Source organism: Haliaeetus leucocephalus, unplaced genomic scaffold (assembly GCF_000737465.1).
Source record: "Haliaeetus leucocephalus isolate CR32 unplaced genomic scaffold, Haliaeetus_leucocephalus-4.0 Scaffold0, whole genome shotgun sequence".
Taxonomy (NCBI): Eukaryota; Metazoa; Chordata; class Aves; order Accipitriformes; family Accipitridae; genus Haliaeetus; species Haliaeetus leucocephalus.
Window position 1 is genome coordinate 743,238 of NW_010972436.1, and position 25,811 is coordinate 769,048.

At 51.0% G+C, this 25,811-nt stretch overlaps 2 protein-coding genes across 7 annotated transcripts; both read right to left on the reverse strand.

Moving 5' to 3' along the window:
• Window positions 1–407: 407 nt before the first annotated feature.
• Window positions 408–17,944, reverse strand: L3MBTL2 (l(3)mbt-like 2 (Drosophila)). 4 transcript variants are annotated; one of them, XM_010562242.1, is made up of 17 exons: window positions 17,887–17,944; window positions 15,935–16,202; window positions 15,556–15,689; window positions 15,084–15,207; window positions 14,020–14,099; window positions 12,980–13,097; window positions 12,561–12,695; window positions 11,785–11,873; window positions 9,893–10,124; window positions 9,093–9,172; window positions 8,389–8,493; window positions 7,042–7,189; window positions 6,103–6,185; window positions 4,010–4,244; window positions 3,176–3,241; window positions 2,112–2,234; window positions 408–1,214 (listed from the first exon to the last, which is right to left on the reverse strand). In XM_010562242.1, the coding sequence occupies exons 1-17, from the start codon at window positions 17,905–17,907 to the stop codon at window positions 1,105–1,107; spliced, it is 2,151 nt and encodes a 716-aa protein (XP_010560544.1). In that variant the 5' UTR covers window positions 17,908–17,944; the 3' UTR covers window positions 408–1,104. The 4 variants fall into 4 exon arrangements, with proteins under 4 accessions (XP_010560544.1, XP_010560626.1, XP_010560708.1 ...); XM_010562324.1 differs by lacking the exon at window positions 3,176–3,241; XM_010562406.1 differs by lacking the exon at window positions 2,112–2,234.
• A 934-nt stretch (window positions 17,945–18,878) lies between these two features.
• On the reverse strand, window positions 18,879–22,532 carry LOC104828703 (histone acetyltransferase p300-like). Of its 3 annotated transcripts, none has more exons than XM_010562695.1 (4): window positions 22,323–22,532; window positions 21,768–21,885; window positions 21,077–21,251; window positions 18,879–19,608 (listed from the first exon to the last, which is right to left on the reverse strand). In XM_010562695.1, exons 1-4 carry the CDS (start codon window positions 22,457–22,459, stop codon window positions 19,565–19,567), a joined length of 474 nt encoding a protein of 157 aa, XP_010560997.1. In that variant the 5' UTR covers window positions 22,460–22,532; the 3' UTR covers window positions 18,879–19,564. The 3 variants fall into 3 exon arrangements, with proteins under 3 accessions (XP_010560997.1, XP_010560917.1, XP_010561082.1); XM_010562615.1 differs by lacking the exon at window positions 18,879–19,608 and adding an exon at window positions 20,324–20,716; XM_010562780.1 differs by lacking the exon at window positions 18,879–19,608 and adding an exon at window positions 20,324–20,843.
• Window positions 22,533–25,811: the final 3,279 nt, after the last annotated feature.

Below are 25,811 nucleotides of genomic sequence, written 5' to 3' on the forward strand. Positions count from 1 at the left end.
GCACTGACAGGCCGGGCTCTTCCTCACCTGTAGAAAGTTCACAGGAACCTGCTGCAGGAGATTTAAAACTGTTTTTCATCCTTGTTGCCATACTGACCTTTCTGATTTCTGCCCTGAACTTCGATGGTCAGTCTGGGGAAAGAGAGAAATGCTACAGCTTTGCTCTGAAATGCGAAACAGCATCCTCTACCTTAACTTATCTAATGTACTCTTGCGATATTCAGCCCTTAAGCAGAACTGGCAAGTAGAGAGGAGTAAGTGGACAGGAAAACCCTACTGCACGCCCCAAAAAGACCCAAAACACTGTTTACTTATACCTACCCACCTACAGCCCTCTTCTCCCCACTTTGGCAAACCCCAGTATTTTGGTGACCTGTAAAATAATACACAGGCCTTTGGCCTCTTCCTCAAGTTTAATTTGCAGGGCTTTAGGGTACAGATCGTAGATGAAATTTACAGTAGGACTGCTAAAAAATTAAAAATTCAAACAGTGCACCATGTCCTCTGCAGTTCTGGGTTCAAAAAGCAAGAAATGATGACACTCAAAAAGGTCTCTTGCTCCCTCAAGAGGCATCACCATCCCTTTTTTTTCTTTTTTTTCTCACTTCTTTCCACTCTTCCTGTTCTGACTTTCTCAAGGGTTGCAGGGCCTAGACCGGGGAGCACAGCACCAACCTCCTACGAGGGCAGTGGAATTCCTGACGCATGTGACCTGCACATATCATCTCAGACTGCAGCTCACCACTTCCAGCCACAGCCGAGAATCCAAACCACCCCTTCGTGCTCTGGCAGCCTCTTTCCCCATTGGGAGCTCCTGCTAGGAAAGGTGCCTTTAAAGCCAGGCACACACAACCCCAGCAGCCACCCTGGTCAGGCTCCTCAGCGTGCCTGCAGCCTTTCTGGAGTCTGTTTCCCAGGGCTTAAAATTACAAGTCTGGGGGAAACTTTCTTGCACATCAGGAAAGCAGAGTTATGATATTGCAGGGTGGTTTGCTTCAAAAAGGGAAGGCCCTGTTAGTCTTCTGCTTCCCTTTGCCAGGACATTCCCCAAAGAGCCACAAGGTGAAGCGCAGTCTGCTGTGGGCAGCTGGGGATACTCCAGGATCAGTCTGTGACCTCCTGCTTTATGCTGCTGATGGGAATGGGAAGCTCTGTGGCTCCAAACTCTGCTATCGAGGGGTCGATGGTTTCTTCTTTCACCTGCACAGCAATGACTGGCAAGAGACAGAAAAAGAGAGGGAAAAATAAGTAAGTAAAATCAACCCATGCTACCTTGCTCTACCTGCAGCACCCCAGAACCAGCTCTGTTCACGCAGATACTCAAAATGCCCCAGGTTTTCAGCCCACTTCTTGAGGGTCCCCTACCACAGGCAGCCCTGTCTTGCTAGCACAGATCTATCCATGGTCACAGCAGCAATCAGAATGGGGCTAAACCCTGGCAGCATTCAGCTGCCCGCTCCCAAGAACAACTTCTCCTAGGGCAGAGGGAGGAACAGCCAGTGTGGTCCATTCTCTACCTGCCTGGGTCTGCACAGGGGAAATTAAACCTCTGTGAGCAACGGGACCTTCATGAGGCTCCATCCTCATGTGCACAAAGCACCTCATCCACCCTCTTCCCCAGCACCCATTAGGGTTGGCAGGTGACCCAGCTGCCAGATGCTCTTCTGGTCACCACATTTCTTGATGCTCAGCACGATGGGGTGCGTTCACATGCTGTGACAGCCCTTATGGGGACTGGGATGTGACAGCACACTTTTGACATGTCCACCTTGTCTCTCCTCCCTAACTGACCTCACACAACCAGGCTGCTCGGTAGGGCAGTCAGGCCCTCAGCAGGCATCAGCAGTATCACTGTATCTAGCTGTACTGGTGCCACCAAACCTTCTCAGGAGGCAAACCTTCCCAGGGAAAGCAGGCAAAGGCTTTCTTCCACTCTCTCTGTCTCTGGAGGAGTGGGGAAGGACATTTTCATGGTGCTGCCTTTCCCTGCCTGGGGGCACCCATGACTTAATGGCCAAGAGGCAGCACAGGCCTCGGGAGGGCCAGTGGCATGCAGGGCGTACGCGAGAGAGTTGCATGTGGCTGCTGGGTAGCGTAACTCGTTCCCTTACTCTCATCAGGTGCTGGCTCTGGCAAAGCCTTGCTGGCAGCTTTTGCTTCTCGTTTTATCTTCAGGGTGGAAGGCTTCTTGACAGTCTGCTTGATGTTGCGGCTTTTGGCAGGTAACTTTTTTCCTTAACAAAGAGATAACAGAGCATGGGGAAAAGTGTGTTTCTTCTCTCCTGGAAAATCAGCAACCCTGCTCCACTGAGAAACCACAGGCCAGGCACCAGCACCACTGACCAGCAAGCTACACGGTCATTAGCTGCCAACTGGTTACTCGACAGAAATGGCCTACTGGAGAAAAACTCTATAGTCAACACCTCAAAATATGCTCCTCCGTGTTCTCCTTCATTAAAGGCAAGGCACTTCAGCATGTGCTTAACTTCCAAGGAGCAGGTCCTGTTGGAATTGGTCTGGAGTCAGCTTTGCTTACCTGTCTGGGTCTAGTCCTAGGCAATAGGCATGTTGGCTGCAAGGCATGGACACTGTAGCATTAATGTTTTCATTTTTAGCTGACGTTTTTATTTAAGTTGAATGTCTTTATATTCTTTAGATGTCCTTTCCTCTCCACCCCCCAGGAAGGAATTTCTTGCCTGTCTACACATGATTTGCCACAGCTACTGCAACAATGACGACAACGACAAGATGAAACAATAACATGGTCCAGCCCCACTACTGGCCTCTTCAGCCACCTTAAGGCCTTCTTTCCCTCAGCACAAAGCAGGCAGGGTTGCTCTCCAGCTACCCTCCAGCTGCAGCAAACAGTCTCCCTCCGACCACGGACACAGTAGGGAAAGCAGCACAACCTCACGCCTGGAAGCAAGCGCCATCTATACCTCGGCCAACAGAAAACAGACCGCAGAACAGATCCTTCCCACACACACAGCTCTGCTCTTTTAGGTAATAGGGCAGTGACGGAGGATGAAGCTGTGTTGTCAGACCCACAGCTGACTGAGGGCATCCACAGCAACACAAGGCCTCTCTCTCCTGCTCTGACGGGACATGGACAGGGTTCCTCTAACTGGGCCCAGCCTGCGAGCGAGCGGGAGGGCACTAATCAAACATCACTCACTCTTCTTTCCATAGGGTTTCTTCTTCTTCTTGGGCACCTCCTTGGCCTTCACTGGAGTTGTGGGCTCTGTCATGGAGATGAGAGGGAAACGAAAGCCAAGTCCCATAACCAGTAGGTAACTGGGATGAAGTGACATAACCGAGAAACAAGATACACCCGTCCCCCCGAGCCAATGCCCTCTTCCCAAGACAACCAGCTGAGGGGAAAGCAAGGCTCTAGCGCAGTTGCTGTCTGTGCTTCCAGGCGAGGGCCCAGGGCGGCAGGCTGGGGCAGCGTAGGGGAGAGAGGCCCAGTAGAGATTTGGCAGGGGCAGTAAAGAAACAAGATTCGTAGCTTGGGACAAGAAGGAAAACATCTGCAAGGGTGAGGCAGTGGCCTCCCTGTGACAAGGGAAGGAATCAACACTTGAGAGGGATGCTCTTACCTTTTACAGACAGAGTCATAGAATTGATGAGAAAAGGGAGCAGGGGCCAAGCTCCCCCTGCTACCCGGCTCAGGTTGTAGGTACTCTTAGTAAAAGGGAGCTGTACAGGGACAGGACCACCTAGAACTCTACCCAGCTTCATTGGGAGCAATTCTCTGTTGGTATGCAGGTGGGGGTACAGAGGGAAAACAGAGCCAACCTCAAATCTCAGGCTGTTTTCTCCCCAACACAGACTCCTCCCGTTGCCAGCTGCTAGCATGTGTGGCAGCAGAGGAAGATTTATGGTAGCCAGCGCAAATCAAGGAGGCAATTTTCTCCTCCCTACGAGGCCCAGAAAAAGGAGGAGCCACTCACAGAGCAGGAGGAAATCTGCCTCTAGCGTTAGAAACCACAGTAAAATTTTCACTCACCTGGAACAACAGGTGGTTGAAGCTGGTAGCCTGTCAGCTCACACCACCCCACAGGATAAATGTCTGGAGACTCGCAGTCGACCCACTGGTCATACTCGTTGTCCCAGCCATCAAAATGGATGCTAAGGAGACGGTGGACTACACGCTTCACCGTGGCCACGCAGATGAGCCGGGGCTCCATCAGGTCCACTGCTTCCACCTTCATGCCTGCCTTGAAGCCGTGGTTTGGGCAGTCCTGAGTGCAGAAAAAATGAAAAAAGGAAACCCAAGGCCATTGCACCCAGTCCAAACCCACCTCTGGCCACCAGCACCCTAGAACAGGCTTGCCTCCAGCTTAAAGCCAGCAGAGAGAGAACAAGCCCACAGTCACGCAACAGAATGAACCAGTCACGTAACAGAAGGGGGCACACATGGAAAGACACAAGGCCAGCTGTGTCCTTAGTGAATCTCAGCCCAGCCTTTAGAAACAAGATCCTGACCTAGGGGGAGCAGCAGGCAGCAGCTAAGGGACACCCGATCAAACCATTAAGCTGAGATAGCCCTGGGAAATCAGAAAGACCAGCACAGGCCCAGGTGCTACAGCAGTTTTGCTGATGCAGACCCCCTCCACCCACATGCCAGCCACATGTCCACAGGCAATAAGCAGTGCAGAACCCACAAGGAGCCTACAGCTCCTGGAAACACTAGAGAATCACAGGTCACACTCAGAGGGACCAAGATATCATTACATCCACAAAGGCATGACACTGCTTGTCCCAACCAGCCAAACAGGGCCTTTACTTGGAGAGTACATACTCCTGTGCCTTGGGCTCTCCTTAGAAGTGCTGACTGGCAGCAAAGAGCAGCCCAGTAGAGACACTGGATATTGTCTATCCTGATTTCAGGAGGGCTTTTGACACTGTCTCCCATAAGATCCTCACAGAGAAGCCAATGAAAGTATAGGCTGGATGAGGAGACAGTGAGGTGGACTGAAAACTGGCTGAGTGGCTAGGCCCAGAGGATGATAATTAGTGGCATGAAGCCTAGTTGGAGGCCAGTAATTAGTGGTGTACTCGAGGGGTCAAGACTGGATCCAATCCTGTTCAACATCTTCATTAATTATCTTGATGACATGACAGAGTGTCACATCAAACTCAGCAAGTTCGCTGGTGATACAAAACTGGGTGGAGAGACTGATACACTAGAGGGTTGTGCTGCCATCCAGAGGGACCTTGACAAGCTGGAGAAATGGTCTGACAGGAACCTCACGCAGTTCAACAAAAGGAAATGTAAAGTCCTGCACCTGGGGAGGAACAACCCCAGGCACCAGGACATGTTGGGGGCCGAGTGGCTGGGAAGCAGCTTGGCAGAAAAGGGCTTGGGGATCCTGGTGGACAGCAAGTTGAACAGGAGCCAGCAACGTGCCCTTGGCACAAAGAAAGCTAATGGTAACCTGGGCTGCATTAGGAGGAGTGTTCCCAGCAGATCAAGAGAGGTGATCCTTCCCCTCTACTCAGCACTGGTGAGGCCACAACTAGCATGCCATGTCCAGTTCTGGGCTCCCCAATACAGGAGAGACATGGACATACTGGAAAGAGTCCAGCAAAGGGCCATGAAGATGATGAAGGGACTGGAGCACCTCTCTTATGAAGAAAGGCTGAGAGAGCTGGGACTGTGCAGCCTGGAGAAGAGAAGGCTCAGGGGGATCTTATCAGTGTGTATAAATGCCTGAAGGGAGGGTACAAAGAAGATGGAGCCAGGCTCTTCTCAGTGGTGCCTAGGGACAGGACCAGAGGCAACGGGCACAGGCTGAAACACAGGAGGTTGGTTCCCTCTGAACATCGGGAAACACTGTTTACTGTGAGGGTGACTGAGCACTGGCACAGGTTGCCCAGGGAGGTTGCGGAGTCTCCATCCTTGGAGATATTCAAAAGTTGCCTGGACATGGTCCTGGACAACCTGCTATAGGTGACCCTGACTGAGCAAGGGGGTTGGAGAAGATGACCTCCAGAGGTCCCTTCCACCTCAACCATTCTGTGACAGCCAGAGCTCCTGTGCTCCTTCTTGCTGACTGCAAGCATCCCTACACATCTCCTCTTCCTGGCAGCACTCACTGTGTTGAAGAGCCGTGCTGGAACAGGTCTTGATTTAGTCTTTTCCAGGTAACTCTCCCAGTTGAAGGTCTTTGCGTCTTGCCCTGCAGCAGGAAGAAATGGTAAGAGGGAAGAAGGCAGTCACTGGGTAGACCAGCTGGGGGAAAAGGCAGAATAGGCAGGAAGGAGGCATAGCAACTGGTTTCAAAGCAGTTTCATGAACCAGCACGTACAGCCTGATCTTGGACATAAATCTAGTGCACAGATTCCATGGCATTCCAGCACACCCCTCCAGCAGGCAAATACAGAAAAGCGCAAGCTGCAACTCTGAATGTATCTAGACCACCGAGAAAGGTGAGGAGAAGCAGCAGGCAGGAAGAAGTATATTCAGAACACACCACCAAGACCAATCTTTCTCCCACCAGCAGGAACATCAAAGGAAGATAGCATAGCACTGCATAAAAGTGTTGCAATACAGAAATTCAGAGCAGGCCTTTTTGGGGTATGGCCAGATGAGGTAGTAAAAACACTCCTAGGGACTCCGCTCAGGACTGGTCTCAGATTTTTTCATACAAGAGGAACAGAGGTGATTCCTGCCACTTTTAAGTACTGAGTCAAGCGGCAATGGCTTTACTTATCCCTTCCCACCCTCCTTGTCCTTTAAGCTTTTGATTCTGTTCAGTTTGGGGATCGTACACCTCTCCCACTGATCCGCCAGGAGCTAACCACCATGCCATTAATGCCCTTTGGAGATGTTACTTCCTTCCATAAAGTACCAAGACTTGGTATATGGGCAGAGCTCAGATGGACTGGCTCTCTGAACCAGCTCTATCTCCCCCAAAAACAGGCAGACTGGGACCGCGTGGTTTGGATTCATCTGAACCTGACACCTCTCAGAAAAGCACAGCCCAGCAGATTCTGCGTGCAGGTTTGTACCACAGGGCAGAGTCCAAATCTCACCTTTTGGAGGGGTCAGTTCGATGCTGTTCTTCTGACAGAAGTTGACAGGGAAGATGGCATGCGAGGAGGCATGATAGCAGAACCAGTCAGAGCCATCAGCAGATGTGGCTCCATCAATGCTGATCATGAGATACCCATCCAAGAGGACCTGAGATGGGAGTGAAGGGCATGAGTGTAGAGCTTCATTTGCTCTAAAGCCTCTCCTCTCAAAGGACCCCCCCAGATGGATCACAATTGCCACTAGAGAGTAAAATGCAACGTTATATGCTCCAGGGCACGCAGTAGCTTCTCCTGATATGTTAGTCAACACAAGCTGATCCCCAAAGCAGCAATTTCTGCAGGACTGGGACCAACACTAATAACCTTGTGAAAAGGACTCAGCCACAAACAATCAGGAGCTCCATTCTCCTTCAGAAATGGACTTTATTGGCAGCCCAGAGACCTACACCAGCCAGGTCATGAATTTGTTACTGGGCAGAAGGGAAGAGCACCACCTTCAGACTTGCCACTTCCTACAGCAACAAGACTTGTCCCATCCTGTCACTCAACGGTAACTGGTGCCTACCAAATGTGATAGGCATGTCTGCCCCAACCTCTTCACATTTCCAAGCAATGGCTGAAGGAAACGTTTTACAGACACAAAGAGCTTTCCTAGTATCCCCCTGCCAAACCCCAAGCGTCAAAGTCCTCTGCTCGGGTTCTACAATGGCAAACTGCTTCTTGAGGGAGAAGGAAAAGCCCAAGTTGATGCTATACTTCAGGACATGCAACACACCTCACTGAGGAAACCTGGCCAAGCAATTTACTTCCCAACACTAGCACAAGAGTAGAGCTCATTACCACCTCATCAAGAGAGACTGCAGGAGACACATCCATCCTCAGCTTCCTGCACCAGTGAATGCTGCCCATACAGATACATCCCATTCCCTACACATAGGTCATCCCACAACTCTTCCCCTCTCCTTCCTCTCCTCAAGGCAGCACTACAGAGGCCTCTCTTTATGCATGCCAAGAACTGGAGAACAAATCTTCCCTACTGCATGCCCAAGGGTGAAGGAAGGGTGGCTGCCAGTCACACACACTGGACAGTTAGCTTGCAGACCAAGCATGCTCATCTTCATGCTATCCACTTAGGCACACATGGGCAACTGCTGGTCTCATCAGCCTCTCAGACCTCTGAGGTAACGCCCCAATTCCCTCCACACACCACCTGCCTACCTTTCTTGACAGCCCTCTCTTCTCCCTCATGCAAAATCCTACCCGGTCTTACTCATTTGCAAAGACCAGAGGAGAGGCTGGGTTATCTCAGGTAAACACAGTAGACCCCCTTCCACCCACTGAGCTTACCTTGCAAACAGTGGCCACGCAAATGTTGCCCAGATTCAGGGGATCAATGGCCTCCAGTTTCATGCCTTCCTCAAACCATCCACCTTCAGCATAGACAGCCCGTACCTAAGGGAGACCATGCGCTGTCAGGGCTATGGGACAGTTCCATCCTGACACCAAGCGCGCCAAGTGCAAACAGGATTAGAGCTTCTTTACTTGGCTCAACCCAAGTTGGGAGGGGAAAGAAGAAGTATTACAAGAAATACAAAGAGGCAGCCAAACCAATGCTCTGTTTGTGTCAGCAACCTCCTGCCAAGGCTCTGGTCAGTCAGAGAACTGGGCCCAGCACTCAGCTACTGCTCCACAGCAAAGCAAGCCTCCTTCTCACCTCAGTCCTTATCAATATGATCCAGCTCCTTGTTGGAACTGGTCTCTCCCATGCAATCATCTTCCCTCTCCAACTCAAAGCTCCAAGCAACTGCTTGCCTTTCAATCGAGTCCCTCAATCTGTTGTTGTCTTTTAGTTCTTCCATCTTTCTATTTTAACCTGCCCCTGCCCAACCACAGCCTTGACACCCCAAACACCTTACTGCCCTTTAGCTGTAAGAGAGACAAATGAGCCATCCTCAAAAATCCACACAGCAATATATATATAGACCCAAGGAAGGAAGTGGTATCATGGCTTCCTCTGCTGTGGCCAACACAGAAAGGCAAACTTGTCCTACCTTCTTAAACAGATAAGGGACAGCATCACAGTAAATCTTCCGGAAGGTGGGATGGTTTGCCATGTCACTGCGTTTTTCTTCTGTGAGGAATGGAAGAAACAAAGAGAGCTAAGAAACCTGTGGCAACGGCAGTAAGAAAACACACTGGTTATTAATTCTTTGGTGAGAGCTCAGCTGCTATAAAAGACCTAGATCAGAGACCACGAGAAGAGTAATAAAAAGAACAGGTCAGTCGCTCTACACCTTCTCATAATATAGGCTGTGATGCAGGGCTTTCTCAAAAGCAGATGGCTGAGCTTCCTGAGCACTAGTGATGACACCTATACATGCAGCTGTAATCACCAGAGAGAGGCAGCAAGGAAGGGAGACACAACCAAAAGGATCAGCAGGGCTTGAGTCTTGGTCTTTTCTGCCAGTCTAAGCTTATCAACAATTCCTCTCTGTAAAGTCCAGAAAAAAACCCAACCTGACGGCATCCAGTCTTACAGAAGCCAGCATGAATTTCCTCAAAAAGACTATAAACATCTGTGATGTTGCAAACTCTGCATTCTCACACTGTAGGCATAGACTATCTGCTTCAGGTAAGAAACCCTACAGTCCCCCTGTCCTGACCTATGGCAGCAGATCACTGGGCTTTTATCTATCCAGGGGGAAAAGCAGCAGACACATGACTACGTAGACTTTATCTGTCGGGTCCTGAGGCAACTGCCTGGCTGCCAGTGTGTCAAGACTGGTGTCAATGGCAGGGTCCAGGCAGTTCATAGCAAATCAGAAGATGCTTGTGGTGGCCTGATCCCTACCTGTCTTCTTCATGCTGTGGCCCACTCTCCGTGACCAGCCCACAGGATGGATGAGGGGACTCCACATGTGGCACCAGAAGTCATCATCGCTGTCGCCATCCTCATAGAGGAGTCTCAGTCTGCCCCCAATCACTGTGTCCACCACTGCCATGCGCGTCCGGGACACATGGCTTTTATCCACCACCTCCACCCGCATGCCCTGCCGGAATGGGTACTTCATGCTCTCCGCCATCTAGCAACAACCAACAGACGAGATATCAATCGCACTTGGTGTTTTCCTTCCCCAAACACTTCAGAGAACACCTTTCCCCACAGACATCTTAGCCAACCTCCTGTGCTGCCCAAAGCTGACTGGGAAACACCTCTGGGAAGGGATGCATGGGAGTGGGTTCATCAGGGGGATGGGGAGCTGCCAACCCCACACACGACAGCACGGGTGGGCACATGCACCCTAAGTGCCCCCTGTGCTGTAGCCTTATAACAGCCACCCCCACACTGGCCCAGCAGCCGTGCTCAGCCAGTACCTTGTGTGAATGTTCTGAGCATGAGAAACAGATGTCCCTTCTGTTCAGCAGGAACCCAGTGAGGAATTGCGTGCCTTTTTCAGTCATGAGACCATAAGGTTTCAAGGCTGGAAGTTAGAGGCATAGCTACCCAAAGGGCAACAGGATTTTCAGTTGACTTTAAAGGAAGTCAGGCCCTTATTTTCACTTTTTTACTGTGATCAGAGGTAGAGCAACATGATGGTCTATCTGCCAATTCCACCTCCAATGCCAGTTACTCTGCAGACTGACTCAAAGGCGCAGGCACACGAAAAGAGTCACTGGCTGCCTTCTAACTAATTTTTTTTTGAGATCTTCAGTTTGCTGATACAGCCTAGCCCATCCACAAACACCCAAGGGTGTTTAAAGAACACCTGACATTTCGGCACTGAGGATCCCAGAATGCCGTGCAGCAACTACAAACAACAGATCAAAATGGACTCGGACATCCAAACCAGCCTACACCTGATATCAGAAGAATTTTTAAGGGAAGGTCTCCCCCTTCCACCTCATGTTCATTAGGTGGGAGTGGGGATGCTGGGGGGAGAACAATATTGACAACATCTGTCTCCCTCTACCACTTCCCTTCCATGGTGTGAGCTTTGAGCTACAGGCTGCAGCCCAGGAACAAGCATTCACAAACATCCTCTCAACTTTCTGAGGAGCAACAAGGGAAACACCAAGTACGTCAAGGTCTCCAGCTCAGTGTCACCAATTACCTTGCACACAGGAAAACCCATCATCTGCCTTCCTGCCTGCTGTCTCTGGGACCATCTTCCCTATCTGCGGTTTACAAAGTTGCCAGTGACAAAAGAGTCTCTTCTCTCCCACAAGATCTAACCTCAGCGCAGGCTACACAAAACAATCACAAGCGCCATAAAGCTGGCAAGGCCACGGCGCAGCTGCTTCCATGCACTTTGAGGGAGCCTGCACTCCTCTCACTCCCCACAAGCTGCTGTGCTACCAACATTGAAGGCAAAGGTTTTTAACTCGGAGCCATTCCCCAGCACTGAAACAGGGCAGGGAAAGGCCAGGCTGGAGCTGCATTGGCCTCTCCCTTCAGCAAAAAAAGCAAACTCATCCCCAGTATTTTCCAGCACAAGTTGACATGACAACAGCTTTTAAAGCCCATCTGCGACCCAAAGGAGAAACAGTTGTGCTGACAGGGCATAGGGGCTGTGCCATTACCCACAGCATCATGACAGGTGTCTCACTGCCCCGTCCTGCCCAGGTTTCAAGGGGACGCATAGGAGTTGCACAGATCAGAACCAGAAGAGACATGTTACACACACAACATCTCTTGGCTTCGGCTTCATTTCCATACATAAAATGACAACCTCCCACATTTACCTTGATGTGGAAATCCACTGGGATGGTCCTGGCTCCCACCAGTTTTTTCATGAGGTAACTTCTCCAGTCAGTGTACTTAGCATGGATAGCTACATATGAACAGGGAAAAAGCACATCTTTATGACCAAAGGAATTAGAGCACCACATTACACCTTTCTTCCTCTCTGAGAGTCCGTTTGCATTAAAAGGCCTTCTTCACATTCAGATCCTGTACCTGCTCTCAGGCAGACCCTGTTCTGCAAGCTTGCCCTCACAACTGGCTGCAAGGGATCACTATTAACAGAACAGACTGGGCCAAGCAGACATCCAGCTCCACTGATCTAGATGTGGAAGTGGTATTAGAGCAAAAACACATAAGTCACACCAAGCAAAGCTCAGCTTGCCAGAATTCTGCTAAACTGGCATCCTCCTAACTGCCAGCGGAGCAGGGAATCGATCCAGTGCGCTCCCCAGAGACTGTCCAGGATGTAGGACCAAAAAGCTCCCCCAAAGGTTGAAGTCAGGAGGAACAGCCACCTGTTCAGAGGCATAAGCCTCTGTCCATAGGTCTGACACCAGCTTTGCATCCCACACCCCCAGGTCAACCACAGGGAGATGAGGAGGGAGCAATCCAAGCAGTCTCCAGCTTCCCAAAGAACTAACTGTTCCTTGTAACTCAGAGCACAAATGGAGCTGTGGTCCCACGTACAGTGGGAGCACCTGGCTCACTGCACTAGGCATATACCAAGGCTCCTCCACACCCAGGCACGTGCTGACCCCTCTCGCCCCGAACTCACTTTGTGGTGGTACCAGGATTTTGCTGTTGATGGCACACCAGCCAATGGGGTGAATATCCACTGTGCCCAAATTGCACCAGAAGTCGTGGCTGGCATCATTCTCAAAGCCCTCATATCGCAGAAGGGCCCTGTACCCTGCCAGGACAGAGCAGACAACCAGAGAAAGGCTTTAGAGGTCAGGCATTTCTCCTCTCCCTGTTGGGCACCACAGGCGTAGTCCCTAAAGCACAGCCTTCAGAGCTCTGCATAGGTTATCAGAGCTTCTCCAGCCATTCTGGAGGCAGAACCATCCAAAATCTCTCAGCCGTTGCAGAGCTCCAAAGAGCTGATGTTTTGCTTGACCAGCTACACTCGGCTCTCTAAAGCTTCTTTCAGAGGTTAGCCATCCCCAGCTGTCAGAAATTACATTGGAGACATACCTACAGTCTGGATGACGGACGCAATCCAGTACACACGGCTGGGGAGCACGGCATCACTGTTCAGCACTTCCACTTTCATCCCTTTCACCACATCATCCCACTGATCGAAGAGCGGCACCTGAAGGATTGAGGCAGCCACGTTGGGAGAGGGACGTTGACAGTTAAGAGCAGGGCTCAGGCCCTCGTTCTAGCTTTCAGAGACATGTTTTAGGCAACTACACTTTCACCTTAGGCACAGGCTTGCATGTGTTACCCTTTCTATATCTGCCAACAGGCAGAAATGCAACCTAACTGTCCCAACACTGGGGTGTTCACTGAGGATCCCAAAAGGCAGAACATTGTGTAGCAACACTTAACTACTGCCAGCTGTCCTAGTATCCCAAAGTAGCTGCTGCCATTCCTCTAGGGTATCAAAATCTCTAACCATCAATCAAACTGCCATGCCTTCCTGACCTATCCTCAAGAAGAAGGAAATTTTGTTAGTATTATCACAGATCACAATTCAAAAGGAACATAAGAAGTGAGTCTTAATACACAGAGAGGCTAGAGCTGCTATAATACCTAAGAACTGCCATTCTTCCACATATCTGTCTCAGCTACTTGGCCCATAAGGACTGCAAATCAGTATCATAGGAACCAGACATGCTGGAGGGGCAGCTACTGCCAGGCCCACATAAGCAGAGTTCTGCCCAGCACATCACCCTGTGCCGTGCTCACCCACACAAACTGCAAAGGCAACTAGGAGCTTTCTGCTGTGCCCCTGAGTCAGAACTAATTCTGCCCCCAGCCAGCACTGGGCCATCACCACCAGCAGTGCTTCTATCAAGTCCCCCTCTGCTTCCTCCCCCCTAAAGTCCAGGTCCCCCTGTGGGACTCCCATTCTTAGCTGTGAGAAATCCCAACTTCTTTCCTGGCATCAGCTGAGGCTCAATAACCAGTTCCTCAGGCCTCTCCCCACCACTTCTCATAGGAGTACAGGGGAGCCCCATGCATATGACAGGCCCCACGCATACTGTGAGGCACAGTGAAGAACAACTCACGTGTTTGAAGCAGCTGACAGGAGCTGCCTTGAAGCCATGCTCCTGCAGGTACTTTCCCCAGTCAAAGCCCAGGACGAGTGCTATAAGCAGACATGAGAGCAGAAAATCAGGTGAGATTACAGAAGAGGCACAGAGCACTCAGTTACCTCTAGACTACAGTTTGCAGCCACGTTGCAGCCTGGTCTGGGACAAAGCCCTCTGCCCCAGCACACAGGGACTCTGCATTCCAGTGCATCTTCCCTGGTGGAGAACTAGATCCTACAAGCACACAGGCACCAGCCCCCGCAAAAGGCACAATATATTTTTAATCAATCCTTGCTGTCACTTGCTTTTGGGAAAGGGGGGACAGGAGGAGCAAGAAAAGGGGTCAAATCCAGCCCAGGGCTCAAGCACTCAGGAGAGAGTAGAGACTGCATCCTTTCAGCGCTAAACCACTTAGCAGCTTTGCCTCTCAGCAACAACACTGCAGGGTCATAGCAGCAGTGCTTGCTTCCCCAGAGGATGCTGGGAAAATCAGAGTGAAGCACTGGGATATTCAACCCAGTCACTTCTGATCCAAGGCTACAGCTCTGCTCCAGCAGCAGCATGCTCAGGAATCAATCCCTACTGCCACCCCCTGGGGCTCAGTTTTACCCCAACAGAGCAGCTTGCTACTCCTTCAGCTGCAGTGACTGGCTGCTCAAGTTGATCAGTGAATAACTCCCCACAGGCACTGGGGCAGCGAATGGCTGGGAGCAGCAGGGCACCTTTAAGTCAGCTTTGCCAGTAGCTCTCAAGACTGTGACTAGAGAGCTTATGCTTCAGCCCAAGTTGCACCAGGAACAAGGATGAGGCTGCAATAGCGGATGGACAGGAACCCACCAGGGCTCCGTTAGCACCGGCAGGGAGAGGGAGATAGATGTGCCCTGCGTCCTGCCAGCTTGTGTTGGAGCGATCCACGCACATTGTTTCAGTACAAGGCAGTGTACCAGAGATGAGGAAGTGGGCTGCAGAGCTTATAGCCCTCCAGGTGTCCCCATTTCTGTGGCTCCAGCAGCTGTACCTCACACCTCAACTACACTCACCGTCCTGGCCTGTCAGTGTCCCATCTGCCAGCTGCCCTGTGCCCTGTGAATGGAGGAAGGCCCCGATCTTGGCCGACCAGGCTGCCTTGTGCAGAACTTTAGCTTTCTTCGTTGGTGGCTTCCCCTACAAAAGAAGCAACATTACGAACATCAGTAACACAGGAGAGGAGAGGAAGCCAGGCCCTGCAATTGGCCAGCAGGACATGCATCTCTTCTTTGGGGTGATTTTCAGGTTTCAGCATTTTCACTAACGCTCACAGGAATAAGAAGAAACAGCAGGTAAAATATAACTGTGTCCTTCCCCAGCTTCTAGGAAGCATCACCATTCATCTGGCATGTGCTCTGTGGGGACTTCAGGCAGAAAGAACAAGCCATGGTAATGGCAGTCTGATCTTTAGAGAGAAACCACCCACCTGTGTGTACAGGCACGTCCTGCTCCATCCCCAGGGAAGAAGGCAGGGGTTTGACTTACCTGCAGTCTGGCCAGGATGCTGGCCTTCTTGGAGTTTGAGGAGTAGCTTCTAGAGCAGGAGACGCTGCAGAAACGTTTGGTTTTGGAGAAGAAAGCTTCCCTGGTGCCCACAATCCCACACATCTCGCACACAGCTGAGAGAAGGAAGGCACAAAAACGTGAGCAGTTAGCAGGGTCGAGGCACTACAAGGACAGAGCTGAGTCCAGCTAACCCTCATGGCACATAGCAGCTCCCCCACATAGCCCAGAAAATGCAGTCTCAATCCAGTGCTGCTCGCAAAGCATATTCAAGGTGCAGTCATACACCCTTCCGCTCCCCCAGCCCTTGTTCATTCCATCACGCACATCCTTTAGGTAGAACAGGCAGGCAGCGCAGTACCTGGCTCGGAGCCGCTGTCCTCTGTGAGCCGGCCTATGGACGGCTGGTGCACAGGAGAGGTTGGAAGCTCTCCAGCTTCCCAGTCTGCCACCTCATCGTCACTAGACTCATCCAGACAGGAGCTGCTGTCACTGCCCATGCTGCTGTTGTAGCCCCGGAAGCTGTCATAACCCCCAAAGATGTCTAATTCATCATCCTCCTCGTCATCATTGCCTTCCTCCTCCATCCGCTCCAAAGATGAAGTTTTGTGGCAGAAGGTAGACACCAACTGAAAAAAGAGCCAGTCTGCTTTAAAATAGAGGTTTTACACCACACCCCACAATAAATCTGCCTTCATTGCCGGAGGGGGCCCTCTTAGACTGGGGAGAGGCCTCGGGGTGAGCAATGAGTCCACGTAACAACCCCAAAGGCAGGATTCTGAATCCATAGCAGGGAAGCTACTATCCCCGCAACAGGTCCCTTTACAGCTATTTCACAGGCTGCATTCTGCTTCCCAAAAGGAAACAAACTGCCACAGAGCTGCAGCTACATAGAAAAAAGTTAGAAGAACATGGAAAGAATACAGGGAACTACACTGCCATGCTGACGAAGACAGGAGACTGCATCCTTCCAGGCACTGTCTCTCCCAACACAGTTGCACAGCACAGCAGTGCAGACACCATCAACATTAAAGTCACTGCAAACTTCCAGCGCAGAGTACAAAGCTGAACACTCTAGCCACCATAGCTCACAAGATCAGTACAGCCTAGATGTCAGCAGGACAAACTTGACTCTGGAAAAACCTCATGTTCTTTGGAAACTGCATAGTCCATAGCTGACCTCAGTTCAGAAGCTGCATCAGCAGGACAACAGAACGTTCGTTAAATGTTTTTGCCTACAGCCAGATGTCTCCACAACTAAACGTCTTCACTAGCTCTTTGTACTTGCTGTAATGTAACAGCGAGAGAGCAGAGAGGCAGCGACTGAAGAAAGAGCACAGAAATCCAGTGATTGTTCCTCAGACCAGAAGAATCTTGAACTGGGCTCCAAATAAGCACAAAAGAAGCTGGGAGAAGGTGTTAGCAACTCGTGAAAGAGCAGCAAGAAGACAGCATCAGCACAGGGAGTGATGGAACAGAAAGGTAGATTGGAACAGCCACACCAGGCATAAGGATACAGTTGTTCATCCAAGCGGGCAACAACAAAAGATCAGTGGCAAGTCCATCACCTTCCAGTGCTAAACTCCCTCCGATCCCTGGCTCCTGGGTATTATTATATACACACGAACAGAAGATGAGACTTTGCTCAGTGCCACCTCCCCACATCCTCCCTGACTTTCACACAAAACAGACCCAAGGTACCCAGGTGGCTCCCTGAGGACGGAGTTGCTCTCCTGCAGATCCACATCCTCAGACAGCATTCCTGGCGTCTGAAAGGCCTGAACTCCTCCGAAAAAAAGCACATTCATCTCTCCCTCGCCCCTGCCTGGGGGTGCACCTTCCTTCAGCTCGTAGGAAGGGAGGATCTTTGGATCGTTCCTCTTCCACCAAACGCGAATGAAACTCGCGGACACGTTACAAGTTCCCAGGGCTGACAAGCAAAGACAGCAACGCCCGCAACCCCCTCAGGGGGGCGAGGGGGACGCAGAGGCCCGTCCCGCCCGGGTCTGACCCATCATCCCCTCCGGCACCAGCCCGGCCCCCGGCAACGCGAAGGGCCGCGGCGGACAGAACACCACCACGGCCAGGAGGAGGCGACCCGGCGCTCCTCGTCCCCTCCCGGCCGCCGGCAGCCGTTACCCCGCTAACCCAGCCGGGGCCTCGCGTCCTCCCTCAGGGCACCGGGCGGCCCAGCCCGCTACCCCAAGGCTTTCCCCAGCACCCTGCGGGCAGCTCCGCGGCTGTAGGAGCGGACGGCTCCGCGCCCCCAGCCCTGGAGGAGCCCCCGGCCCGGCCCGGCCCGTCGCCGCTCACCTCGCCCCCGTCCTGCTCCATGGCTCCCAGGACGCCGCTAGCCCGCCTCACTCGCGTGGAGCACGTCCCCTGTCCCCCCAGCGGCGTACCTGATTGGCGGGAGGCGGGCAGAGAAAACCAATCAGCGAAGAGTTTGTTCTCGCCTCTGTCTCTCTCCCCGCGGGGCACGACGGGAGCTGTAGTTCTCTTCCCGCCACGGCGGCGGTGAGGAGAGGCGATGGCGGTGAGGAGGGGCGATGGCGGTGAGGAGGGGCGATGGCGGTGAGGAGGGGCGATGGCGCCTCACGGCGGTCCCGGCCCGGGGCGGAGGAGAGCTCGGGCCCTGCTGCCGGCTCCCCGGGCACGGCGCTGGGGTGTGCCGGCGGGCCCAGTCCATCCGCTCTCATAGTTCTGGATTAGCGCTCTCACTTCCAGAAGTTTCTGTAAACAAGAAAACGAAAAAAAAAACCCCAAACCCAAGAAACCCCCAAACTTCGGCCCCACGGACGGCTTTGATGCCCAGTAACCATCAGCGTGCGGGTGCAAACGTAGCATCCCTGAAACAACGTGAGCCCCACGGAGATGCACAGCTGGGCTTGTGCATCCTAAACGTAAACGGAGGATGCCTCGAAGCCATGGCAAGGTTGTGGTTTTAGACGGGAGGAATGCCTTCAGCATGGCAGCGCCTAATGTCACACTAGCAACGCCTTTGTCCCTGTCCCGCGCCGCTGACGTAACCAGCATGTCACCCAGGCCGGGCAACCCTCAGTGGGTGCTGGTAAAGGCTGCCAGGCAAGCAGGGTGCAGAGGACGGAGAACTCACTCCTTCACGCCCACCCTGCCCCGCCGAGTCCGAGAATCATCCAGGGAATAACCCACACAAGTTAATGCTGCTGCTCCCTACCTCCTCAAATCATCAGTCTCAGAGATCTCAGGCAAAAATAGATGTTTTATTTGGCAAAGAAAGTATTACCTATACAAAAGAGGCCTTAAAGTGCTTACTGTGCTATGCAATTGGTTTTAAAATTTTTATGCATTTATAGCATAGCTTTGTCGTAGTACGAATGCTCCTCTCCCTTTTGGCTTTTTTTTCCTCCATGGAAAAGTAGTGTGGTCTTAGTGGTACTGGTAGCAACATTCCTCACCCCAGCTCGCTGTCAAGAACAGCCAAGAAGCAAGTGTCTCACTGTATGTCTCTGGCATTGAGTCTCTCTTACTCAAAAGGTACATTGCCTGCAGTTAGTTCTATTTCCCATTCTACCCCTTTTATTTTGTTATCACCTTCATTGTGTTGACAAAGAAAAAAGAAAAAAAACCCCTACCTGTATTGAATGTTCCTACTCTGTACAGACCTTGTAGCGAGGAGCTAAACAAGTAATGCGTGAGGCACACGCACAGTTCCTCTCATGTGCAGACAGTACGGCCTTAGTTGCAGGCGAAAGTAAGGCAGCATGGAGAAGCTTCGCTCCAGAGGCTTACCTATGTTACAGATATGCATGGATTGCTCTTCCAGACAATCCAAAGGCACTAACACGAGGCTACAGCCTGTTGATCTAAACGCAAAGGAGTGTCACTATCGGTGTGAACCATGCTTAGAACCCTGGGCAGCGACTGGGGCCACAGCCTAATTATAGAGGGACAGTGGCAGCGAGCTTGCAAAGCCTGCTGCGTGCAACTCCATCAGCAAATTTCTGTAGCATCAGGGGTCCTCCAGGTTCAGGTTCTGAAAACAATCCCACAGCGCTGTTAAGAAACAGAAAATTGCTTTTAAAGTATTTAAATAAATTGTGTAAATACTGCCAGACAGTGCACTGCATGACAGACAACAAAGCTGTTTCCAGAAAAGACACAGATACAAAATTAAAGGTTCATTAAATCTTTCTGCTGCAGTAATCATTCCTGTAATGCATTATAAGCTATTGCTGGTGCACATCCCCCACTTCCTTCCCAGAGCGCAACAAGCAGCACTGCTTCCTTACATCACAGACCGGCTGGCTCAAGGCTTCGTGAAAGCTTAAGCAAAAATGAGTTCTGCCTTGACACAGAACAGGTTTAAAGGCAGTCCCCATCCTGTGGCTGTTCATTTGTCATTGCAGTTCTAAACAAACCTTTTCAATAAATAACAGTATTTAAATAATTTCATTTTAATTTGAATCAAATTCAAATTGGTTAAAGAATACTTATATTCTCTTTAATAATAAAAACTTCGCTATGTAACATTAATCATAACGTCTTTGTAAAGCCAGCTCCTTTCTTCAGGGATATAACAGCACTGACAATCTCAAGAAACCAAAACCCCAAACCTAAGATTAGATTTCACTTTTTCTATCTCCTTCCTTACTGGTCTCTGTTTTGATGCCATCTGAAGTAAAAATTTTAGAAAGATCATTATAAAAAGGCTGCTGTCAGGTGAAAGCACCGGAGTCCATGATGCAATGGGGGGATTATTCCTGCAGGACACAGGTGCTCAGCTCCAAGCTGTGCAGCTGGAGAAGCTTTTTGTACTTCAGCAGCAGCTCTATCCCTTATCACCACAATTTCCTTTAGGAATCTTGGCACACTGGCTCTTTGTGCTCATCTACTGGGACTGTCCCCTCACCCATGCTCTGGGGTGGGGAGCTCATGCTCCAGGTCCCCAGGCTTCATAAATTCATCCGCTGCTCCTCCAGAGCCTCCTTTTTTAGTCTTCTACTCTGTCATTTCAAAGAGCTTATGAGAATCCTGGCAGTCCGTGGGCCTAGTTTCACTTCAGCACCAAGTGGCAGCCATTCTCTTTACAGGGCCAGCTTCCAAATTCTTCAGCATGGTGGGAAGTCACACAGAGCTTTAGTAATGCTTTTGCTCTCACTTCCTATGCCGACACCGTAAGAAAACAAAAAACATTGCAAGGGTTTAATTTTTGTCATCAGCACTGGCAGCCATTTTAAAGAAAAAATGCTTATGAATTGTAGCCCTTGGTCATACGTTCACGATACTGTCTTTGAAAAAGGAAAGTAAGGTAGAAAAGCTCGGAAAACCAACAAGCAAACAGAAGAAATAAATAAAAAAAAGAAGTATTCTGCTTTTAGCAGACTAATTTTACAAATTAGTAAACACTTTACAAAGGTAACTGTGAAATGAAAAGAAGGAAATGGTGACCAGCCTGACCATGGTGACCACGACAGTAGAGGATTCCCCTGCACCAGGTATTCAGTAACCCAACTGTTCTTACTTGCAGACATCCCTGGCTGGGGCTGTCCCATATTGGGCCCTTGATTCATGGGAGCCTGCGGCATGCCCGGAGCATTTGGGATCATGTTTTGCTTCTGCAGCCTGGTTCTTCGTTTCTCCTCCAGCTCCTTCTGAATCTTATAGATCTTCTCCGCTAGCAAGTGATAGTACTCTGCCTGTTGGGGAGCAATACAAGTCAGGAAAGGAGGGCGGACACACATTAAGCAAAGGCAACAGGTCACGGTGATCCAAGCTCGGGAAACAGCCTTCCACACACGCGTTTCAGCTTGGGTGGGGGTGGCTCTCCCTTTACAGGGGCTCCCGGACAGACAGGAGGGCAAAACCAGAGCACTGCTCAGGGCATTGCTGGCAACCATTAGAACAACACCAGACGTTTCTCTTCTCGTGTCCGACGCTTCTTTGGGAGAATCACAGTGAAGAGCTTCACGCTGCCTTCAGGGAACCCCGAGAAGCCTCAGGCACAACACAACCCAGCGAGCACCCCCCCCTGACTCCCGGCACACCCAGGCAGAAGCCTGCAGCTGGCTGGTTCCTAGACCCCATCCAGCAGCCCCTGAACACACGCTTCCTCAGCCTGGGACTCTCATCTGTGCTTTCACTCCTCTTCCTCCCCAGTCGCTATGCGGTTGGGGGAGAGACGCACAACTAGATGCCCGAGGATGACATCTCACCCTGCTGTTTGCCGATTCATACATATCCCCTTCCACTTTCCGAGCATATGCCACCAGATTCTCCATACGCCGATCCTTCAGTGCTGCAGGGTCAGGAGTAGGAAATATGGCTTGGACTCTGGGGGAGGGAAAACAAAAAAAAAAGAAAAGCATGCAAATGATTAGGAAGTCCCCAGGCAGGGACATCAGCACTAACCCCAGTGATCCGATCCGAACACAAAGCAGCAAGCAAGTCTTCTGACAGACTGTGGCACAGCTACTGCTCCTGGGGGACGCTGCCCCCATGTCCATGGCTTGAGTACAGAGCGGGACACTTCCACTACAACAGCCCCAAAACAGCAGATGCAGCTCCATCCATCTTTCAGGCTTCTGCCTTCCCTTCTCACGGGCCCTGACAAAACTCACTCCCTGGCCCCCTGGCTTTGGAAGCCAGGCTTCCTCCTGCTCCCCCCACCTCAGAAGCAGCAGCTCACCCAACAGCAGATTGTTTTGTTACTAGCTACTCACAATTTATGAACAAGGTGGTTTCGGATTGTTTTGATATTAGCTACTCACAATTTCTGAACAAGGTGGTTTCGGAGATCCTGAGTGACTTCTCCATGCCATTGCTTCTGCCTGCCCCCTGACAGGACGGAGCCTCCTGACCCCAGCCCGAGTACCTCGGGGCTCAGGCCGACCTTACGCTGCTGCATCTCCCCTGGGAAGCACCGGCTCCACAACCCTCACCCACAAAACCGAGCAAACTCCTTCAGGGGCGGTGGCGGGGGCGGGAAGAGTGGTGGCGCGAGCGGAAGAGGCGCCGCCCTCAGGCGCCAACGGCCAAGGCGCGTGCGCGGGGCCGCCCAAGGGCCGGCACCGCCTCAGGCGGGAGCGTGCTCTGCGTACGCCAGCCTTCTCTTTTTGGGGGTTGGTTTGTTTTTTTTTTTTATTCCCCTTTTAAAAATATCCCCCCCGGGATCCTCGAGCAGAATCTTACCTCGCAAGTATAGGCCGCCAGCGTGCGGGTCGTGTTTCCTCAGGCAAGGGCAGGTCCTGGGCTGTGTGAGGACGGTAACGGCGGGCTGGGAGGTGGGAGACCCAGGCGGTTGGTGCTTTCTAGTTGTCTGTCGTGCAGCTTCCAGAAAACCCTTGTCAGACCATCCTTAGTGTTACACTGATGTTCTTAGGTATTTACAGCAACTTGTCATTAAATCACACTAGGTCTGCCAGTACATGTCAACGCAGCTCTACGTACAAATACTAATAAAAAAATAAAACAAAAATTGTCTCCAGATTTCACACTATGCCCAGTTCCAAGGCTGTCCTGAAAAGGGGAGAGAAGAGTTAACCGTCTGGGAGATAAAACTCAGTTTTGAGTACTTACCCCATCCCAGTCCCCCAGGAAATCTGCCTTTTGAGTGCTGAGCTGTGCTGCCTGTTTGATTCCTCCACGAGCCTGGGAAGAAGCAGGGTACCACTATGTCCTGCCAGGTCACCTTCCCCGGCAGAAGGGGCAGCCTGGAGGACCAGTAAGTCCAGCTAATAGCCGAAGAGGAGATGTTACAACATCCACACGACCTGGCACATAATATGCAGTTCACCAAGGTGGAAACCCCTTCACATACGCTTTCCCAAGCCACCGTTAAGGGCCCTCTCTCACCGTTTGTGGTGACACCGGGGAACTGGGTCCAGGTGGCAGAAAAAAGACCTGAAATTGTTCAGTACAAGCTCAGACCGAGAAAACGGCAAGCAAACAGAAGAGCACCTGAGGTCTTTATTTTCAAACTCATGATTTTGAGGTTCTAACTTCTGGCAGCTCTAACCCAGCCAGTGAATGTGGTCACAAGCCCTGGCAGCACGGGTGCTGTTGGACCCAGGTCACACCTCAGGCCTTGGGCTGCCCTGGCTTTCAGTCGACAGGCCTGGTGAGATATCTGCTATATGGCTCTGTCCTGGTTTCAGCTGGGATAGAGTTAGTTTTCTTCTTAGTAGCTGGTACGGTGTGTTTTGGATTTAGCGTGAGAATAATGTTGATAGCACGCTGATGTTTTAGTTGTTGCTCAGTCGTGCTTACCCCAAGTTAAGGACTTTTCAGTTTCCCGTGCTCTGCCAGCAAGCAGGTGCTCAAGAAGCTGGGAGGGAGTGTGGCCAGGACAGCTGACCCAAACTAGCCAAAGGGATATTCCATACCATAGAACGTCATGCTCAGTATATAAACTGGGGGGAGTTGGCTGCGAGGGGCGAATCACTGCTTGAGCATTGGTCAGTGGGTGGTGAGCAATTACATTGTGCATCACTTGTCTTTTTCTTGTTTTTTTTTAAATTTTATTTCATATATTCCTTTTCATTACAATTATTATTATTTTTTTATTATTATTGTTACTATTGCATTTTATTTTACTTTAGTTATTAAATCATTCTTATCTCAACCCACAAGTTTTACTTTTTTTTTTTTAATTCTCCTCCCCATCCCACTGGGAGGAGAGGAGTGAGTGAGCAGCTGCGTGGTGCCTAGTTGCTGGCTGAGGTTAAACCATGACAGGCTCCCAAACCTCTGTGCACCAGGGAGACACTGTACTGGGAGCTCATTTCAGTGCCACACTCCAATCTTCACACCTTATTGATGGAAAAAGGAGGAGGGAAAGACCCACAAAATCATCCTGGAAATAAGCCTTCTGATTTTAACTCCCCACCCTCTCCCAGTGCTGGACAAAGATTTGCTCTGGAATAATAAATAAATCTTGTTCTCCCCTTGATTCCTTGGAGCCAGATGAATTGCGGGAGAAACAGCTATGAGCTTTTGTAACTGAAACTGGCGGAGTCTAACAGGGGAGGAAAATGCATTAGTCTCACTTTCCTGCCACCCCACCCACCACGTCCCAGCGGTACAAACACATTAAAAACCCCCGTAAGGCTATATAGGTGCCTGACAAGAAGCATCACAAGTACCAGAGAGCAGCCTAGAAGCCTCCATCATGGCAGAGCAATATGCATGATCCAAGGAAGAATCCAGCTTTAAACCAAGGCACTTGTTCTATTGCACAGCTGATCATCACAGGATGGATGTAGAGACCAGATTCCTGAATTCCCCTTCAAAACAGACACAAGAGAACAAGGGTGCCATAGGTACCCGCTTTGAGTCACTGGGGGGCTATTTAAATTCAGCTTCACTTCCCTTCCCTGCACCCAGCATCCATTTCACCCCCACCCCAGTCATTTTGAGAAGTGGCATCTCTGGGTGCGCTACTTTGGGGCTCCTGTCTCCTACACCAACGTCACCATCTGCAGACCACTGCTGATCCCGCAGGACATTCCTACCAGTCTCATCTGCTGCTTTAATCACTGTCTTCCACCTTGTACCAGGCAGCTGAAGCTGCAGGGTGGCTCCTAGTGACCCCAGATGAGCACAAGTGAGTTAGCTCAACTCGTCTTGCAGGTTGCGGAACATCAGCTGGGCTGGGCAGTGTGTGCTGTGGGTTTCAGTGGCAATGCTAAGCAAGGACAGAGACTTGTCTGGGCCGTAGGTTTGCATGACTCAGCATAGACCACAGACTGGAAGCTGTTTGGGATATCAACTTAAAAAGCAAGTCCCGATCTTTGGCTGGCCAGAGATGTAATCTCCGCCCCAGCTGTGATCAAAGCAAATGAAATTCTTTGCTTCAGCACAGTACCAATCTAGCACCACAGTGAGTAGCTAGTGCCTCTGCTATGCCCTGTTGTCGGCTCTCCTTTCCCCAGAGAAACCTTTTAGATCTTCTTACAACAGAAAAGAAAACGTGCTGCTCCATGAACCAAGCAGGGTGCATGAGTTGTGTAGGGATGGGCATCCTCTTCCTCCCCCACATTCCCCCATGTGCCCCTTTCAGGCAAGACCACAGCACATGGTCCACAGTCCAGGAGAGGAACAGCATGGGTTACAGTAGGTGGACTGAAAAAAAATATGTCCAAAATACCTGCCCCAAGGGTTTTCTTTAGAGAAACTTGAAGTTACTGACCTGCTTCCAGAACAGCAGAACACCTTTGCACAGGAAGAACACGGGATTCCCAGACCGCTGCGATCTCAAG